This window comes from Dromiciops gliroides, chromosome 3 (genome assembly GCF_019393635.1).
Source record: "Dromiciops gliroides isolate mDroGli1 chromosome 3, mDroGli1.pri, whole genome shotgun sequence".
Taxonomy (NCBI): domain Eukaryota; kingdom Metazoa; phylum Chordata; class Mammalia; order Microbiotheria; family Microbiotheriidae; genus Dromiciops; species Dromiciops gliroides.
In genome coordinates, this window is record NC_057863.1 from 566721007 (window position 1) to 566743058 (window position 22052).

Genomic DNA, 22052 nt, shown 5'->3' on the forward strand with positions numbered 1-22052 from the left:
TGTATATCTCTTACACATGGCATGGGGAGCTTAATAAATGTTAGTGCAATTTAAAAAAAATGAAAATTAATATCATAGAATCATAGGTTTAGGATTAGGAGAGAACTTAGGGGAAATTGAGTAGAACTCCCTCTTATATGATGAATAAGGGAAGTGAGGTCCAAAAATATGAGGTATACTGACCAAGGTTTCACAATGGCTGAAGCAGAATTTGAACCAACGTCTTCTGACTCCAAATCTGGGACTCATTCTGCTGTACCCTGGTGCCTCAGAATGACACAGGGCAAACAAGGAAGGTGGAATCTTCATAATCTTATGTCCTATTTGCAGGCTCCCCTAGTACTTCTATAGATACACACAGCACTGCCATTCATTCACTTTCAAGTATGTTTTATTTATAGTCATTCTTTGAAGTCCTAAATTTGCTTTAATCAAACTCCATACACAAAATAATTTGTACTGTACTTGTTGCATATCATATCATACAGAATAATTCAATGCTTTATGAATACTTTCCAGTGACGCACAAAACGGCAACAGCACCATTTGCTAAAAAGCAGCACAGTAACTTGGTTGGCTAGAATAGCACTTTTAAAAATGACCATGAGATGGCACTGTGGTCAAGCAGATTAAATATATGCATTCTGCTCCTGAGAACTTTTCTTTGAGATGGTGATGGCATTTATCCTTTTACATCATGTTAGAAGGATTTACCATATGAGTTTTACTAAAGGAAAAAAAAATAAAACAATAATATGAATAATACTATTGGTTGAGTGAATCCTTTAAAGTCAGTCTTTCAAGATCTATCAGTTTCTCAAAGAGTCCGTATCTTTATGGAAAATAAAGAATTCACTGGAAAAGATAAAGTAGTCAGAAAACCCCCAGACTGAGATTATAAAGTGCCCTAAGGTTTTGGTTTATCTGAGACCAATAAACCAAATACCTGTGTTTATATGTAACTGCCTCCACAGTAGTTCTTCTTCAATGCCTTATTATAATGTAGAATGAAACCGTGGTTTCAGTGGCTACTCCAGGGGAGGGTGCTATCTGGTAGATTCTTGTAAGATGAAAAAGCATTGAGTTCGGGATCAGCAAAGGACCATATGTCTCTCCTCCAAGGTCCACTCTAGAAGACTGGCCACTGGGTGATGAATGTCACAGCAACTGACAAAGACCTATTTATCACGGTATGAAGAGTATGCTGTCCATCTGTGTTGGTGGAGGAAGCACCCAGAGCCATGGAATCACAGATGCTTAAAGAATTGACATATACATATATATTTGTACATATATATGTATGTGTTCAGACACATATACATATACATCCATATGCAACTATATTCTTTCATTTCCATCACAATTATGTTAACATTGTGTTTCCAAATTATTTAAGACAAACTTCCAGTTTATAAAAAAGCTGCTGACACTATATCACTTTAATCTGCTGTGACAGTCAAGGGGTATATTACAAAATCTTAGAACACAGTTTCACATTGAAATATACAAAATACAAACATGCCCATATATGTATATATATTTATATAAATACAATGTATTTTCATTAGTTTCTCTCTCTCCATATAAATATATAAATATTAGATCAACTGAACATATCTGTATATATACATATATACATAACCATCTTTATATATACATAATAAAAGATGTATACTTCATGGAGAGTGAGAAACACACTGATGAACATTGATAATACCTATATAGTTATCAGGTAGCTGTCAGGCAATAATTATGTACATTCAATTCAAGATAGGCTATACGAGGGTAGGAATTCCAACTTTTCTCTAATATACATAGAAAGATGTGCAACATCACAAACTAAGGCAAAATACATTAAACAAGAAATTTGGTAGCATTTGAACTTTATCCAATACATCTACATAACCATTAAAGAATAATTCAGTTCAAATACAGGCTTGGTACCAGCTGTATACTATATATTCTAGCTTTTGAATTACCTTACCATTACTTCAGTCAGCAATATATCTGGTAGATCATAACTACTGAATTTATCCTTAAAGCAGCTGTAAATGACAGAAATGGCAACCCGCCCCCCCCCCCCAGGAATTCCAACTTCTTCCTTCCCCATAATTCATTTGAATATGTTCTGAAGACCTGGGGTTGGGGTGGGGAGGGTGAGTAATTCTTTATATCTTAACAGAATTGGCAATATGGGACTTTCTTGTTGGTAACCACATATCATCCTATTTATTTCAACAGCAACTACAGTACTATTTGACCAAGTATAATAGTTGAAAGATTCACGATCAAGGTGTGAATATCCTATGTTTAAATATCCTTGGGGAAAAAAAACACTAAACCAGAAAAGCCTTTAAGGAAGTAACAGATCCTCTGCTGTTATACATAGTCTAGCATTACTTAATAATGTAAAAATAGGCCTTTTTTTCTCTTAGAAAGAAGGAATAAAACTTTAGGTAAAACAATACATTTTTTAGCAACATAGATTGGGTCTATTGCAGACTTGGAATTGGAAAGGATCTTAGTTGCCACCTCTTCAGCATAATGTCATTTCTTTGAGGCAAGTAATGTTTTATATTGTTGTAACCCCAGATACTTAATAAATGCTTGTTGAATTCCCATTTTGCAAATGGGAAAGCTGAGGCCTAAGGAGGTTAGGTGACCTACCTAAAGTTGTGAATTTGTAAGTCTAATAGTCAGGATTGAACCTGGGTCCCCTACCTCCACATCCAGAACTCTTTCACCTACATCATGATGCTTCCTGCATAAGACCACTGTTTTCTGTTACTCTTTTGTTTGTTGCTTTGGTTTTCTGCCTGGAGCTAATAGCCAAGGTGTTAAAAAAAAGACAGAGTGTGAACTAATGCCTTAATGACTAATCAGTAGGTTTTAGTTTATAGGATTCCCCTCAAGGTATCAATAACAAATATTTTGGGGTTAGGGTAGAGGTAGGAATGGGGAAGGAAAACTGAAAGGAGGTGAAACTGTTTCATAAGTTACCTTTTTGTTAATGTACGTGAAATGAACTAAAGGTGACATCAGTTCTCTTTAATTTCTGCTGTTTTAATGACTAATGTGAATAGGCTCATTTCTGCTGATTAGTATCGATTGTAAAGACAGCTGTACTGACTGAACACATCCAATGTGGCATGATCTTAGACTTGGCCTCAGATGTTGTTATCAAGCATCATCTGCTTTGATTCACTTCCAAAACATTTTTGTTGTTGTTGTCATAAAGACATGGCATCACAGAAAAATCAAAGGATATATTAAGAATAATCTTTTCTAAAAACATTTTCTATAAATCTATTTGGTAATATGAACAAGTACCTTCAATGATATATCCAAAATCCAGCATGAGGACACAGGAGACATTCAGAATGAAGCATATATATATTTTAAAGGAACTGGAAATAATATTAACTAAATAACATTTTACAACTTTTGAGGAAAATTAACTTGAAATGCAGCATATGGTAAATAGCAGAGAGCTCACTTATATTTTAGAATGACATCTGAATAAATAATATTAATAAAATATTACCAAATTTTCTATATAATTATTTCATCAGTATAGTTATTATTATTATTGTTATTATAAGAGAAGTACCCTGGGTGGTTTTTTCAAAGTATATATGTCAACAGATTAATTAACATTATCCTTTATTCCAAAGGTTCTAAAAATATTCATTATCTTCAAATTTCTTTTTATTAATAATTATACTAGAAAGTAACTAATTCAATTCTATGCTGTCAATAAATGACACAGCAGCACAGTTTTCATTTTCAAAATAAAAATATCAAAATTGATTTATTTGTGGCCATCATTAAAATTATACCATAAATGGTATTTGCCTTTAAGAAATATATTTTTTAAGATATTAAAAAATAAGTTTAGTAAAGGCTATGTTTAAAATAGCTGAAATTCTTTATGAATTTCTTTTATTTTTTTAAAAAGATGCAATTCTTGTGGTATTTAACTCTGCTTTCCATTGACAGAATAACATTAGGAGTATGTTGATGCTATTGATGGGTCTATTAGACTGGACTAATTTTTCCAAGTGTCTTTCTATTTTCAGTTAGGTGAACACGTTCTCAGTCTGTACTCCATGGTTGCTATAGTAGCAGCTCACTGTCTAGCATGATCACACAGAACTAACCTTTTCATTCACTGGGATGACACTGTCCTTGGGTGAATTATCTAAATTGTGTATTCCGATATCAATCCCAGTGTAGTCTTTATCTGTCACCTCAGAGTCTTTCTGTTCATCCTTTTGTGTCACTTGGACTTGCCTAGAATTGTAAGCTAATGCAGGTATGGTGTTCACTAAAATCAACTGAAGAGGTTTCTTGTCCTCCTTGTACTGACACTGGATATAACGAGAAAAAGCAGACCGATAAGTTTTATTGAATAGTGTATACACTAATGGATTGACAGCAGAAGAGAGGTAACCAATCCAAACAAATACATTCAGCAGAATTCCAATGATATTTTCATTGCATGACTTCTTGCAGATGACTGCCATCACATTGGTGATGAAGAAGGGGCACCACATTACAACAAACAGGAAGAAAACAATACCAAGGACTTTGGAAGCCTTTTGTTCGTTGCTGATAGACTGCATAGTCCTTCTTCCATAAGACACAGGTTCCTTGTGCAAGGAGCGCTGGAAGAGCTTTTCTGAAGACAGGGAGCTTTGAGGGAGGAAGCTGAAAGATGACAATTTGTTCTTTGTGCCAACATCATTCACACATAAAGTAGCTTCTTTCTGAAGTGTCCTTATTGTTAAAAAGTAAGTGATCACCATAATGGCTAAGGGGATGAAAAAGGACACAAAAGAGCCAATCAGGACAAAGTTCTCATCAGCCAATAAGCAGCTCTCTTCTTTAAAGACTTTGGAGTCATCTTGTAGGCCAATGACTGGAACTGGCATTGATATACCTTGAAAGTGATCAGAAGAAAGAAGGTTATTTAGGATGATCTCAGGTAAAATTGTGAAAAGATTGTAGCAATTATATTTAATATTCATCATTGAAAGAAGAACTATACCATAATAATATTTTAAAAGTAATCATTTTGTTAAGACTTTCAGTTCAGAGAACTCTTTTGGGAAGAAATATTTATTTACATTTATCTATACAGTAATAATGTTAAGGAAATACGGTAGATAATAAGTTTAATTTAATACAGCTTTTTTTTTTTGGCTGGGCAATGGGGGTTAAGTGACTTGCCCAGGGTCACACAGCTAGTACGTGTCAAGTATCTGAGGCCGGATTTGAACTCAGGTACTCCTGAATCCAGGGCTGGTGCTTTATCCACTGTGCCACCTAGCTGTCCCCTAATATAGCTTTAATGAGGTAACTATTTGGCATGGGAGAGAGATAATTGAACTTGAAGTCAGAAAGCCCTGAGTTTACACCTTGCTTCAGACGTTTATTGGTTGTGTGATCTTCTATAAGTAACAACCTCTCACAGCCTCAGTTATCTTATTTGTAAAATGGTGAGAATGATAGCATCTATTTCACAGGGTTGTTGTGAGGCTCAAAAGAGATAATGTGTATAAAGTGCTTTGTAAACCTTTAAGTTACGTTGTTCAGTCTGGCTGACTCCTTGTAACCCCATTTGTGGTTTATTTCTTGGCAAAGATACTGGAGTAGTTTTCCATTTCCTTCTCCAGATAATTTTACAGATGAAGAAACTGAGGCAAACAGGGTTAAGTGACTTGCCCAGGGTCACACAGCTAGTAAGTGTTAAGTGTCTGAGGCTGGTTTTGAACTCAGGTCCTCCTGAATCCAGGGCCAGTGCTCTATCCACTGTGCCACCTAGCTGCCCCCTAGTTATATCTTTATATAAAGTGATATCTATCAATCTATCCATAAATGCTAGCTATTATTAATTCATCTTATGTAATTAAAATGGACTTCAAATTAAAGTCACTCAAAAGGGCTACCAAATAGAAAACTACTATGCTGACAACAGAGGAAAAGTAAAAATCATTTCCTAACTGTCAGTTTCCTAACTGATACCCTCTGCTATGTCAAGGTTATACCAGATTATCAACCAGACACACATGGGAGGTCAGTATTGTCTGTCTAAGTCTTGGGTGATTCACTGGGTAATGTCTAAGGGGCAGATTTAGGTGCCATTTGATTTGTTGGCTGGGTGATGATCCCTGTAGTACAGCATCATTCTTGTGGTACCAGTGGGCAAGTGTTCCATGTGCCTTACCTGGGCATGTGCAGATTGGCCAGGCCAATGCAAGCTGATGACAGCTTGCTCCTTTTTTGATTGATGGAAGAATTGAGGTTATTGAAGAAAAGGAAAAGTGAATAAAACATTACACCTACTTTTTCTGCTCTATCGAGCTTGATTCTTGTGTGACTGGGACATTACTTATGCTCCCTTCTGAGAGAGAATGGAAGTAATTTCCCTCCTTTCCCTTTTTGCATCTCTTCCACTGTATTAGAGAGTGACAAGCACATTCCTTGCAGCCTCACTTCAAGGAAACATCTGTTAGCTATGTTACTTAAATCAAAACTAATCAGAGTAATGTGACAGAGTTGGAGAAAATCATATGAGAATTACTGTGCCATCATGCTCTCTGGATTTGCCTTTCTCTCTGTCCAATTCTCTTTAGAAACTGCATGATATAAATGTTCCATGGATTTAAGTCTGTGCTTTCATGGGGAGGAGTGATCAATCAATCAATCAACAATCATTTAAATGCCTACTTGGTGCCAGGAGCTGTCCTAGGTTTTGGCGATGCAAAGACAAAAGAAAACAGTTTCTTCTCTGAATTAGCTGACCTTTTTTTGGGGGGGAGGGGAGATAGGGAGGGAAAGCCCATACAAAGAGAATAAAAGCGAAATATATACACAGCAGATACAAGACTTCCCTTCCAAAAACAAACAAAACCCCCCTTTTTGGACAACTTAACAAGTAGGGAGATATGACTTTGATTAAGTTATTATTATTATTTTAATGATTTGGTCTTCCTATCTGGACTTAATAGTGCAGTATGGAAGAGCCCAGGCTACTCACAGGCCTGTCCTCCCTCTCACTGGCACAGGAAATTTAATTTGGGTTGATTCTTTCCTCCTTAGGCAACCTGGTGTACCACCTTCTCTGGCATCATGATACTGATATTGAACTTAGTGAGTACACTCAATTAGCTTAGCTCTGTGAGAAAATAATGGGATCTTGGGGGACCCAGAGGACCCCCCCCTCCAACTTGAGGGAGCCTTGCCTGACCTCTTTTAAGGTCATCCCAGAGTCAGTAGAGTTGGAGCTTGGACTCTGAGTAGAGACAATAGAGATTAAAACCACACCTACTCGAAAGTCTTTCCCCTCAGAGGGTCTGTCCTCTGGACTCTGACCTCAGCACATATTGCTCATTTTAATATGGACCATCCTCAAGCCCAGTATATATTTGAATGATGCTAGCCAATTAGCCTTGAGCAGTGTGTAGGGGACACCTCTCCTCCCAACCGCAGGGAACTCATGCTTTCTCTTGGCTTGGGATGCTGGAGGAGGCAGACACCGCCCCCACTCTCTCTCTATCTTTTCTATCTAGGTATGTAGGGATTCTAATTCTGAGCAATGTGTTTTCTCTTTACTAACATTTAATATGCTTTAATAAATGTTTAATGCCAAAGACTGGTGCTATAGCCTCTAATTTATAAGTAGCAATATATTAGAAACTCAAGATAAGTTCCCTAAAACCTAGAACAGAGACACGCACCCCAATATACATTTTCAAAAGACATAGCTCACTGCAACTTAGAATTCCTAAACTTAAGAGTTCCACTAATTTTATCCTTCCCAGTAGCTAGGATTATAGGCATCTATTACAATGCCTGACTCAATGAAATGATTAATTGATATCTCTTATTGATGTTTGCTATCAGTTTCTCAGCCTTAGTTGGCAAGACTTAACATTTTTTCTTTTGGTAAAAGATTCTTCAAATGTTGTTGGGATGTCAAGAAGAATTTTGACATTTAGAACTAGAACTATGCCAAAGGACAATTCAGCATGATAACAGACTATTTCAACCCATCCTAATATACCTGGTGTATTTATTGTGGTCTAGTAAGTCTACCTACTACCTATGTGCAATCTAGTAAGATGACCAGAACAAAGAGCAGGGGCCCTATAGCAAATCTTGGTCTTCTGGACAACTCTTGCTTTTTCCTACTCTACAGAGTCCTCTTTGTAATGAAGAATTAGGATAAGATCACCAAGAATGCAGTGCTTCCTTCTTCCATAATTAGAACATAGTCTTATAGTAAAGGGGAAATATACAATGTATTTATCTATAGTACAGTCTTTGGTAATGTAATGAGTGGATTTCACACTCCAGTCCCTCAGAATTATTCAGCTTGGAGTTCTTGATTCACTTTCCCTTGCTTTAGCTTGCTTTGGCTGTGTACCAGCTGGCAAGGCCAAAGAGAGAAATTGCATGTTTATCAATATCAGTGGCAATGCCTCTTTGGTTTAGAAGTAGAGCTTCTTAAACTAAAAAAGTTAAATGATTAAAACTATCTTTTAGCTTAAAAATGGTAGAACAATTAGCTTCTTTCCTGACAGCTATAGATTTGTCTATTCAATTCAGTAAGTATCTTTCAGTCTTTTTTTTTCTTTCAAATTTGGCCTCAATTATAACCACTATTCTTTTTTTTTTTTTTGTGGGACAATGGGGGTTAAGTGACTTGCCCAGGGTCACACAGCTAGTAAGTGTCAAGTGTCTGAAGCCGTATTTGAACTCAGGTACTCCTGACTCCAGGGCCGGTGCTTTATCCACTGCACCACCTAGTGGCCCCCACTATTCTTAAGTATAGCAAATGAGGGTACTACATTTTAGGAAGCACATACAGAGAATAGTGATTAGCCTGGGGAGAGAGTCATATAAGAGTTGGTTGAAGGAACTAGGGATGTTCAGCTTGAAGAGGAGAAGACTTGAGTGGGTGTGTGGGTGGGGGCATGATAGCTCTCTTCAAGTACTTGAAGGCTTGTCATATATAAGGGGGATTTGACTTGTTCTCTTTGGCCCAACAACACAGACCTAAGAGCAAGGTATTAAAACTGTAGAGAGACAGATTTGGGTTTGATATAGGGAAAAACTTCCTAACACTTAGAGGTATCTGAGAGTGTTAGTGGTTTTCCCTCTCTTGAGGCCTTCAGGCAGAGGCCAGACATACATGTGACATATGCTGAAGAGAAATTCTTATTCAGGCACAGAATGGGTTGGGCTAGGTGGCTCCTAAGGTGCTTTCTAATTCATATTCTGTGATTCTGGAACTGGGAACCTGATGAACCAGATAATACTCTAGACCTCAGTTCCCACTTCTAGTTATGTTTCTAAACACACGCATATACATGTACGTGCAAGCAGGAACACACGTATAGCCAGATATATTTATGTGCACACATACCTACACACATGTGTATATATCCAAACACATATCCATACACACATATGTATATGCACATATAAAAGGCAGAAATATACCTGGGCAGAGAGGGATGTCAAATAATAATAATAATAAACCCTGTCCCCTCGGTTTACCTTTGGCCCTGTACCTTTTCTTCCCACTCCCTATGCCCAGTCCCCAACTCATCTACACAGGAGAGTACAACCCTTGTTTGCCTCACTTTCTACATCTGTAAAATGAGCTGGAGAAGGAAATTGAAAACCACTCCAGTATCTTTGCCAAGAAAACCCTAAATGTGTCACAAAGAGTCAAAACAACTGAACAACAACAGTGAAAAACATTTTTCAGGGTGCAGGCTTATCAGCCATGGCCACTTGTTGCATGTGTATTGTACTTAAATGTTGCAAAAAAACCTTTTCATTGGAACAGTTTGGAATTCATCTGTCCTTTAAGAGATGACTTTATGAGCTGCCATGGCCAGAAATTTTCATTTCCTGGTAGACAAGCTTTGGTAATGAACCTTGACAAGTTTAGCTTGGCTAGTACCCAGTGGGGTCTAGTGTGGATCCTTCAGAGACTGAACTCCATTGGCAGAGCCTTTAAGAATTCAGGGTCAGGGGGCAGCTAGGTGGGGCAGTGGATAAAGCACCAGCCCTGGATTCAGGAGTACCTGAGTTCAAATCTGGCCTCAGACTCTTGACACTTACTAGCTGTGTGACTCTGGGCAAGTCACTTAACCCCCACTGCCCTGCAAAAAAAAAAAAAAAAGAATTCAGGGTCACTGCCACATCATGATAGACATCAAAGGAGGGCCAGAGTGGAACAAAAGTATGCATATTTGTGTTCTTTTCCCTTCTAAATAGATGAGATGCAGTTGAAATGCTGACATCTGGGGTCAGAAGAATATTGGTTGGTGTCTATCCTTTAGCACAGATCTGCTTCCCTTATAGATGTGAAAATATTACACACATTTGTCATTTTAGTTTCACATGGGGCAAAATTATATTCCCTGGATGGTGCCTTTATTTTGAATTACTGGGTGTGAAGGCCTAATGTGGTTCCCACCCTTAGATTTTTTTTGGATGAATCTTCAGCCTCCCTTTCCTTTCCCTATCCACCCCCAACCATAGAAAGAATAGATTACTTAGTAGTAGGCAGTAAGTATTAGACTACTGGGCAGTGCAGTGGATAGACAGTATTGGATTTGAAGTCAAGAAGACATGAGTTCAAATCCTGACATATCCTTAAATGTGATGCCCATAGATTGAAGGATCTGACCAGTTCTATCAAGCTGGAAAAGCTTGGAATAGTATGGACCCAGAGATGGACTGTGTGTCTGTTGGCAGAGGACCAGCCTAGGTAAATTCATGCAGGCTTTCCACCAAGTAATGAAATTTAGCAACCTGTGAAAGGTCATTTGCTAAGGTATGGAAAGGTGATAGGGTAGCCAAGTTGCACAGTGGGTAGAGCACCAGGCCTGGTGCTCATCTTCCTAAGTTAAAATCTAGCCTTAGACACTTACTAGGTGTGTGATCCTGGGTAAGACACTTAACCCTGTTTGCCTCAGTTTCCTAATCTTTAAAAAATGAGTTAGAGAAGGAAATGGTGAAACACTCCAGTATCTTTGCCAAGAAAACCCCAGATGGGATCCTGAAGGGTCAGACACAACTGAAACAACAACGATAACAACAAGGAAGGGTAACAATCAGCCATGATTTATATCTTGTTTTGTCAGAGCTAGATATTTCAGACAAAATGTTCCAAACTTTCCTGAGAAGTTCATAGTTGAGCATTCCTGTCAGATAGAGGCTGTTCCTCCCTAACCTTAGCTGGTGACCTTTTTGATATTTGAGCCACAAAAACCTGACAACCTTCGTCATTTGTTTCTTGGAAAGATTGTCTCCTGCTGGTCTGGCTTTTGCTTTTTTTATTCCTTTCCTCTCTTTTTCACAGGTTGTGCTTCTCACGTGAACTCAAAACTTGAGATACTGAATTCCTAGTTGTCAGTGCAACACTCAATGGGATTCAATTTTATTCAATTCAACAAACATTAACCATTCACCTGCTATGTGGGAGGCATCATGCTAGGATGAGAAATTGAAGACAAAAATGAAACATGCCCTGCTTTTGAGGACTTGGCATTCTTAGGAGGATGCAGCTAGTACATGGTTTTAGTTTTAGCTTTGAGCCTCTGAGTAAGCCAAGCAGGGATCTCAAAGCTTGAAAATGAAGCCCTACTAGCACAAGGCTGCCTCTCTCTCAGAAAAAGCCATCTAGAGGCCCAACTTTGTGTATCACAGGCAAGGACTGAACATGGATCTGTTGGGAGGTTTTGCTATGAACATAAAAAATAGTGAGGGGATGCCTCCCCAGCTTCTTGTGGGAGCCCTTTTGGCAAACTGAAAACCTCTGGGTTTTGGGCCTGGCTGTCAGAGTGAGAATTGCTGCCTGGTCGGAGGACAATGTCTGGGGCAAGAAATGCCTGTGCTGGGTATATTGATATTATTTACTTTATTAATTTTATTATTCTGATTAAAGTTTTATATAATGAGTTCTGAAAGCGAATCAGGGAAGCACATACTGAATTGAATGGAAGGAGTTAGCAGGATCAGGGACTATCATGACATATGACTGGGTAATCCATACACCAAAACTCTTGACAAAGAAGCAAGAACCTTGGGCACCATCCGCCTCTCCCTTCAGGGTGGAGTGATGGGGAAAAACCACCACAGAGTCCAAGAGAGGCACCAGGACCTCTGACTGATCTCCTAGAACAGAGGCATCCAACATGGTCCCTAAGTGGCTGCAAAACTCCTGAGTGTGTAGAAGCAGATTAAAATAGAATTGGCAAATGTTTTAAAAATAAAAATACAATATGACATAGCTATTGTTAATTTGTGGCTTTCTAAGTCAATATGTTGCTTGCAGGGATCTGTTTCTGTTTGACTTTAACCCCATTGCTCTAGAGCAGTCCCTGGTTGGTGCAGTCAGATTAAGAAAGAATTGTTACTGGAGCCAAAGAAAGAGAGAGTATCCCAGAGAAGAAGATTCAATATTGTAAAAACTTTCAAATATGATAAGGAATAAGAGTATTGAGGAAATGTCATTGGATTCAATGGTCAATATAGTTTAAGAAAAAGTGATTTTAGTAGAGTGGTGGGATAGGGAATCTGATCACAAGAGGCTGAAAGGTCATTGTAAGGTGAGGACATGGAGACAGTGAGTATAGGTGACTTTCTAGGAGTCATCGAAAAGAAGACAGAGTTTGAAAGGTTAGGCAATGCCAAGTGAGGGTTTTTTAAAGGATAAAAAAAATCCCTGTGAATATTCGTCAGTAGTGTGGTAGGAGCCAGGAGAACAAAAATAGATAAAGGTAAGAAGAAGGAAAGGATTGGTCAAAGAGATCAGGTCCTGGAGGGCATGGGATAGGGGTTATGAGTCTTTGACTTACTCTTGGCAGAGATGGGTGTCTCCTTCAGAGACTAGAACACATAAAAGTTTTGAGGTTTTGAAGGAGATTGAGATCAACTACACTGATTCTCCCCTTACAGAAAGTGACTACCCATCTCATTGTCAAGCATTTATGCTGCCTTGTAGAGCTAATATCTCTACTGTATTATACTATCCTCATTGAATAGGTAACATCCTTATTCTTCTTTCCAAGGATGGGGAAAGAGGAAAGAAACTTTTCATACTAGTTCCCCAATCCCTATTTCCACCTTCAGGTTTAAGCTGAACCTTTCATCTAGACCTTTGGAGAAACAAGGCCCTTTTCTGTCTGAGCACCAGGCCCATTGTCCTGGATCTCAGGTCAGTGTTCCACTCCTCCTGTCCATTTAAATTCCTGACTCAGCCTCATTCTATTAAATTGGTTAGTGTCAAATTGTTTCCTGGCCCACACATCCCCTGGCCAGCATTTCCCTTTGGTTCTGAGCACTGATCATTTTATTCAATTCCCAGTGCAAGGCAATGTGTTAGAGGAAAAGGAATGCTGCATTCAAGGCAGCAGTCCCAGATCACAATCCTGGCTTTGCTAATGACTGGCTATATGATCTTGGACAATGTTATATAACTTCTTTTTGCCTCAGTTTCCTCATTTGTAAAATGGGGATAATAATATTTATCCTACCTCTCTCACAGAAGTGCTGTGGGGCAAATGTTTTTAAATATCTTAAAATTCTAGTTAAATAGGATTAACGAAGAGGAACTCTCCTCTTAATTGGCCTATCCTAGATCAGGGCTGCTTTTTTGGGGGTGGGGGTGAGGCATTTGGGGTTAATGTCTTGCCCAGGGTCACACAGCTAGTATCAAGTGTCTGAGGCCAGATTTGAACTCAGCTCCTCTTGACTCCAGGGCTGGTACTCTATCCACTGCGCCCCCTAGTTGCCTCTAGATAAGGGCTTCTTAAACTTTTTCCACTCGCGACACATTTTCACCCAAGAAATTGTTATGCAACCCCAGGTATGTAGGTTTATAAAATAGGTATACATAACCTTTTACTGTTGCCAAATTTTTCATGATATTCTACATTCAGTTACATGACCCCATATGGGGTTGCAACCCACAGTTAAGAGGCTTTGTCCTAGATTCCCACCTTCTTCTTCTTCTTCTTCTTCTTCTTCTTCTTCTTCTTCTTCTTCTTCTTCTTCTTCTTCTTCTTCTTCTTCTTCTTCTTCTTCTTCTTCTTCTTCTTCTTCTTCTTCTTCTTCTTCTTCTTCTTCTTCTTCTTCTTCTTGCAGGGCAATGAGGGTTAAGTGACTTGCCCAGGGTCACACAGCTAGTAAGTGTCAAGTGTCTGAGGCCAAATTTGAACTCAGGTCCTCCTGAATCCAGGGTCAGTCCTTTATCCACTGCGCCACCTAGTTGTCCCACCTACTTCTTCTTTTTTTTTTTTAAAGTGAGGTAATTGGGGTTAAGTGACTTGCCCAGGGTCACACAGCTAGTAAGTGTCAAGTGTCTGAGGCTGGATTTGAACTCAGGATCTCCTGAATCCAGGGCCTGTGCCATCTAGCTGCCCCCCACCCTTTTCTTTTTGAAAAGGAAAAATGGCTTAGAGAGGAAGACCTTAGAATATTTGCAAAGAGAACAGTGGTACAACTATAGTTCAATTTAACTCAGTTGTCCATTTCATGCTAAACCAGACATACTTCCAAAACATAAGAGTTTTTAATGAAGAGACTTTTGTTTCAGTGGGGAGTGAGAAGAGGAAAGTCCGATATTTTCCCTAACTAACCTTATCTGAGTGGGAGGCTTTAATGCTTTTGAAATATGCCCTATTGTTGAGTCATTTCACTAGTGCCTGACTCTATGACTCCATTTGGGGTTTTCTTGGCAAAGCTACTGGAGTAGTTCGCCATTTCCTTCTCCAGCTCATTTTTTAGCTGAGGAAATTGAGGCAAGCAGGGTGAAGTGACTTACTCAGGATCACCATACAGCTAAGTGTTTTTTTTTTTTTGGTGAGGCAATTGGGGTTAAGTGACTTGCCAAGGGTCACACAGCTAGTAAGTATCAAGTGTCTGAGGCTGGATTTGAACTCAGGTCCTCCTGAATCCAGGGCCGGTGCTCTATCCACTGCGCCACCTAGCTGCCTGCAGCTAAGTGCTTGAGGCCAGATTTGAACCCAGGAAGATGAGTCTTCCTGACTCCAGGCCTGGTACTTTATTCACTGTTCCATCTACCCAGTCAGGTAATAACACAGAATCCAGGAAAGATTGAGCTAAAAAACATTCTTAGAGATCACCTGGGCCAAGCTCCTCATTTTACAGATGAAGAAACCAAGACCCAGTAGAATGTAACCTCCTTGAGGGAAGGGACTTTCCTTTTTTATTTTTCTTTGTATTCCCAGGGCCTAGCAATGTGCTTTGTACAAATTAAGAGTTTGATAAATGCTTTTAAAAATTGGATTGGATTAGGAAGTGGGTTGCTGAAAGCCATACAATTAGCATCAGAGTCAGAGATTCCAAACCAAGTCCTCTCATGCCAAATCTAGTGCTCTTTTCATCACACTTTTTGTTGTTTTTTTGTCCTTTATTCTCCAAGAGGACCATGACATTGGGAGGTGATGTCATGACTTGCACTGAATTGGATTTAAATGAAGGAGGGCTATGCAAAGTGTCAGCCTCACTCTCTTCTACAGAACCATCTGGGTCCAGTGGCAAGATATATATTAGGAGGACTGGAGATGACCCTGGATGTTTGAGGCAATCAGGGTTAAGTGACTTGCCCAGGGTCACACAGCTAGTAAGTATCGAGTATCTGAGGCTGGATTTGAACTCAGGTCCTCCTGAATCCACGGCTGGTGCTCTATCCACTGTGCCACCTAGCTGCCCCTCACATCTTTTATAAGATAAGAAGTAGCTCCAACCTTGGAAGGGTAATCTGAATTTGCCAAAAAGATCCTTTACAGATCTCTCTGTCTCTGTCTCTCTGTGTCTTCTCTCTCTCTTTCTCTGTCTCTGTCTCTGTCTCTGTCTCTCTCTCTCAGAATTTGAAAAGGAAATCAGAGGCCATCTGGTTGAAACTTCTAGTGTTACAGATAGGAAAAGTGAGGTCCATAGAGGAAAACTGCCTTGGCTAAGGACCAGGAATTAGTAGCAGAGCCAGCTGTAGAGTCCAGATCTTTTCAGAGCATTAAAGAATTGGATTTGAAAATGACTTTTTAAGATCATTTAGTTCAACCCCCTCCTCTTACTCCTGGTCTATTTTTTTCCTGTACTCTACCCCTGCTGTTTCGTTAGAATACTTTGCATTTGTTTCCCCTCTTTTTCTACTTAATATTTTAAAATTTATTCATTTATTCATTCAGTTTATATAGTGTTTGCTCCTGAGGAACTGAGCATTGTATGAAAGATAACTGGATTCTGACAATACCCCAGTGAGGACAGCAGATAGAAATGGGAATAGGAGAACAACCAATCCAATCTGTTCACCTGTAGAAAAAGCTCTATTCTGTAACCTGTAGACTTAAAACCTTGGCTTCTTAAGGGGCTCCGTCCCCAGTACAATCTATTCAAGAAACAATAGTTACAGTTTATTAAAGAGCAGACAAGAAGAATGGCCTTTGGGGACATGCAAGACAACAAAAGAGGAACATTTATTATGAATAAATAACTCATTAGGCAAGGCAGAGAGTCATTTTCTGACACTAGGAAATCTAACAGTGTGGAGTATGATAGAGGTTGAGAAAGGAAATCCCATTTTAGAAAATGTGTCCCTAATTTTAAAGAGATCTCAGAGCAGGAAGGGGCCTTAAAATAAATGAATGAGTGCTTACATGCATTTATTAGACCCTCCTTTTTTTGGCAAGGCAATGAGGGTTAAGTAATTTACCCAGAGTCACACAGCTAGCAAGTGTCCAGTGTCTGAGGTCGGATTTGAACTCAGGTCCTCTTGAAGGCAGGGCTGATGCTTTATCCACTGTGCCACCTGGCTGCCCTCAAGACCCTCTTTTTCTATTGTGATATAGCTCTAGCTTAGTAGCCATGCTTACAAGGGAACCAGAAAGACTTGATAAGAGGCACACACTGATGTTGGCAGAATAGGCTCACCTTGCTTCCCAAGATTACCATTCCCACTTTTGGAAAAGGGATTCTTGGGTAGAAGACATGGAAACAAGAGAAGCTGTGTAAACAGGAAGGAGAAGCAGATACAGACACAAGTGAGAGATGCAGTGCATAATGAGCATATGCTGAAATCAAGATAATGCCAAGGCTACCAAATGTAGCAGGTCTGGCTGCCCAGACAGAGAGGAGGATAACATTGACCCATTCTTTCTTCACTTCTTCCCTCATTCTTCAGATAGGAAGTTGACTATCCTTGTGAGCTGTTTGCTCACTTTAACTTGGCTTTCTTCAGGGCAGAAGAAGAAGAAGTCTTTGTTTTTAAATGCACCCTTTGATTTTTTAGGCTTTTAATTATGATAAAAATGTTATTAATGTTCTTTGTCATGCATAGAGCAGAGGTTCTTAAACTTCCCTCCCTCCCCCATCCCCTTTTTTATGCCACAGACTTCTTTGGCAGTTTGGAGAAGCCTATGGACCCCTTCTCAAAATAATGTTTTGACGTAATTGAAGGAAATGCTAAATTTCAGTTAGAGGTTAGTGAAAACAATTGTTTTCCCTTCCAAGTTTACAGGCCGCCTGATGCAGTTGATGGATCCCTGGTTAAGGACCCCTAGTACAGAAGAAGGGGAGAGGAAAAAAGCATTCCCTTTTCAAAAATAGTAGACTCTCTGATCAATAGACACTGATCTGGGGATTTGGAGTTAATTTAGAACAGTTGAACAAAATGGAAGAATAATATTGAATTGTTGTGAACCTGGTAATGAATTTGAAATTTAGAAATAAAATCATGAACTGGTTAAAACACACACACACACACACACACACACACACACACACACACACACACACACACCCCAGCAGCCTATGAAGGAAGCAAAGTGGGAGAATTTTTCATTTTCCTTTTAGTTGGTAGAGGCCATTTGCTAGGTTTTCTGGGCTTTGCAAAGCAAACCTCACCCTTTAAAAGGAGTGAGAATGAGTTGTTTGGAAAGGGAAAGCCATGATTTTGAAGGGAAATGAATTTCTAGGGAAGCTCTGCCCACATGAAAGGAAGGGGACTAAATTGTAAGAGTGTGCTCAGTAGTCTATGGGCTCGGAGGGTGATGAATACTTCAGCCTACCTATGTTGGCCTTGTTGCTTACAATAATTACTATAGAAATTTCTGTCCCTGTCCTTCACATAGGACTTCTCTGGATTTCCTCTTCTAGGTAGTTGTTCCCACATCCTCCTTATTGCTATCATATATACTCTGATGGAGAAAGGTAGATTAGAGCTAGCAGTAATAGATTGCTAGGGCCATACTGGATGTGAAGGGGATAGGGGACCCTTCATTTAAATCTCTGCTCATCTTCATTCTCTGGAAGTCACATTTCTTTTGTGCAGCATCTGAGAATAGTGACTATCTTCTAAATAGATCCTAGAGGAATTAAATGGGAAAACACTTCTAGATAGAAATCATGACCTCCTGTGTGCCAATTCACTAAAGCTGGAGACTTCATGTAAGATCTCTTTCCCATGAAGATCTTCCTTTCAATAGAACAGGATTTCAGGGGTTGTAGGAGGTTTGAATGTTTTATGTTCTCTGTTAAATAAATAAATAAGTAAATGAATTTTCCAATGTACTATTCACTCACTTAAAAAAATTTGTTGACATCGGTGAAGAAGATATTTAATCAACTCAACAAATCAATGCTTGATGCATTAGCTGGGCTTTTTTCTTCTTTGTTAGAGTGCCCCCAAGGAAGAAGTGCATGCTAATGGAAATGTTAAGTGTGAATGGGTCTCTCCCATTTGTGATAATCTCAGATGGTTAATCATAGCAAAATTGCATTTTTTCCAGCATTTTAATATCAGGCTTTTTTTGAAGGGGCAGGGAGGTAGGGTGAGACAGGGGGCTTCTATTTTCATTCCCTGTGCAAATGGAATAGAATTGAATCACAAATGCTATTATTAAAATTGCATGATATGAGAAATTGTTATTTTCTAATATAGTCACTTTTAAACATTTATGTGAGCAATGGAATTGCTTTATATTGTGAAACAGCTTAACTATAATTTTTTTCATTCATTCTATTCAATTATTTACTTTAGCAAACATTTATTTGAGCATTCTCTGGTTTCAAGGCATTATGCTATGACTATGAGGCATTCAAAGCTGTATAAGATGCATTTCCTGCCCTCAAGAAGCTTACAGTTTCTATGTGGTCAGTAATAAATTGTAATGATAGCTCATTGTTGATATACACATCATTGAGTGTTCCCATTTGTGCATCTCTTTATTTGCACCATTTTCAGAATCTCTGATGCACACAATCCATATTTTCTCTTGTTATAGTTGGTTCATTAATGAACACATTTTGCTATCTAAGGAATTCTAGTATGCTATTTAACTTCTAATATGAGAAGGAATCTAAGCTAAGTAAGATAAAATATCCATTTTTCACAGTTTTCACCTCAATTACCCTAAGTCAAGATTAACTAAAGAAAATCCTCAAAGGAGAAAACTTGCTTCCTGCAGTGCAAGTGAAGCCATGAAAATGTCAGGTACTGCTGTATGGCCTTGGCAGAAACTGGATACATTTATTCTGTAGGTAATTTAAGTCAGCATGTAGTTATTACAATTGAATTTCAGAAAAAAACACCAAAAGAAAACAAAAGAAATAAACAGTACTAGGGCCAGGAAGCAAATAGATTTGATAGTTGTTGTATACTCATAAAAGTTGCAGAACTCTGGAATTTGAATCCTTCAACTTTAGTTCCATTTCCCACATTTTACAGATCAGGAAACTGAGGCTCAGAGCTACAAAGTGATTGTGATGATACAAAGATCAGATAAAATCCAGTCTTGGACTATACCCAAAGTTAGGGAGTATAATATTTCAGCTTGTTTTTACGTGTTATCTTTCCCTCATTAGATTATAAGACTCTTGAAGGTAGGTACTGTCTTTCTTTTTCTAATTTTGTACTCCCATTGCTTAGCACAGTGCCTGCCACATAGCACTTAATAAATGTTAATTGAATTGAACTGAATCAGAGAACTTCAGTCTCTGCTATTTACTAATTGTAGGACTGGGAAAATTATGATGAAGAGGCTGGACTAGATGACTTCTCAGGTCTTTACTAGCTCTAAGTTTATGAACACATAATTTTATGAACCTTCAGCATTTACCTTAGAAGCCTTTCTCTGGTGGTAATAGAATACTGGGTGGGTTGGACCAGTCAACCAACAAAAACAAAGTATCAAATCCCACTTTAAGGTCTTTGAATTTATACAGCACTTTCCTTTGTAACCTTCTCAGATAAATCACTAGGTGGTGCATTTGTTAGAATGCTGGACTTGGAGTCAGTAAGATTTGGATTTGAATGCAGTTGCAGACTTTTTCTAGCTACCAGATTCTTGACAAGTCACCAAACTTGTTTGCCTCAGTTTCCTTATTTGCAAAATGGGGATAATAATAGTAACTAGCTCCTAGGAATGTTTTGAGGATCAGTGAGATAATATTTGTGAGAAGCTAGATTAAGTAACTAGCCCAGGGTCACCCAGCTAGTAAGTGTTTGAAGCAGGATTTGCACTAAAGTCTTCCTCACTCTAGGTCTAGCATTTTATCCACCACTTCCCCTAGCTGCTTCCTCTTCACCACATGTATCCTAAAGAAAATGAATATAGGATCATGGTCTTTTGATTCAGTTGAAAACAACACTCTGCAATTCTGTTTTTACTTTCTGACCATATACAAATAACTATGAAACAATAAAAATGCATAAATTCACAAGAAATGTGCAAACAACATATGCCTGTGTATGTGGGAAGACATATAAGAGGCTTTGGGAAGGCTGCCTGTAGGAGGTAGCATTTGACTTGACCTAAGCAAGGGGGTAGGGAAGAAAAGAGGGGACTGAAGACAAACAAGTTCTCAGAAACTAGGGTAGCTGAAAGAAGTCTTGAAGTTAGAAGCCCTCAGTTTTCTTGGCTCAATCACTTAGAAACTGTATGATCCTGGATAAGTCATTGGACTCTTTGAGTCTCTGTTCCCTGGGAATGGGAATGATGGGAATAATAATCATTGAATTACCCCCCAGATGGTGGTGTTGTGAGGAATGTGTCTTGCAAACTTCAAAGTACTGTGTGCATGTGTTTTTATTGTTATTATTTTAGGTAATGAAATCTGGCTTCAGATTGGTTATTTAGAGGTAGAAAAGTCATTTTATTTGTTGGAAAAAGTCAAAAGTGATCTATGTTAATGTTTAGATATTTCCTTAAGTGAAGAGATCCTGAATGATCTTTCCACCAGAAGCTAGTTAATTGCTCTCCAACTGAGCAGAATAGCTTCTTAATCAGAATAGATTTTATTTGTTAAAGCAGGAACATTGCTACCACCTAATCTGAAGCCTATTTATCAACAAAGTGGTCATTAATGGCCATCTGTGGCTGACCTTGACAGATTCCATTACTGAGATAATGTGAGTCTGATGTGTTACTATTATTATCATTTACTAATGGCGTTAACACTTCTAGAGCATGAGGCCAGAGTAGAATAGAGTTGCTTCTACTTACAGGCTTCATGACTGGGAGAATGTCATGAAAAGCTTTGGTAAGATGAAGAATAACCAGTACACGGGCAAGATTTTCACAAATAAAATGTTAGCAGAGATATCTTTTTATCATCACAGTGGGAAAGATTGATTCCTTAAAAGAAAGTCTCACTAGATTTGATTTTTTGTTGGTGTTGTTTCAAGCAGAAATAGAAGACCAAGTGGAGAGGAAAATATAGATTTCGAATTTTAATAAGTACTTGCTATTCCATAATAGTAGGCCTGAGGGAACATGGGCAAAAAACAAGGGGGAGAAAACAACCAGGTACAGAGAGGAAGGAAAGAAGGAAAAAAGGAAAAAAAACCCAAAGAAGTAGGTTGGGTCCTTGTGGGAATGAGGAGACTTATAATTCATTTGGAGAGTGCACTTTGTCCTTTGGTTCCTCTTTGCTGAGAAACAAAGTTCTTTGGCATGTGCTATGGTCAGAGTCCTTGCAAGTGTTGAATTGGTCCCAGGCTGTAG

General features: G+C 38.7%; 1 protein-coding gene across 2 annotated transcripts in view; it reads right to left on the reverse strand.

The window, feature by feature from the left end:
• Window positions 1-405: 405 nt before the first annotated feature.
• The window catches only part of HTR2A (5-hydroxytryptamine receptor 2A), a 65817-nt gene continuing 44170 nt past the window's right edge, over window positions 406-22052 (reverse strand). For both annotated transcript variants that reach the window (XM_043991150.1, XM_043991149.1), the window contains exon 4: window positions 406-4942. In XM_043991150.1, coding sequence (XP_043847085.1) covers window positions 4146-4942 — 797 coding nt within the window. In that variant the 3' untranslated portion in view covers window positions 406-4145. The remainder of the gene's footprint in view (window positions 4943-22052) is intronic.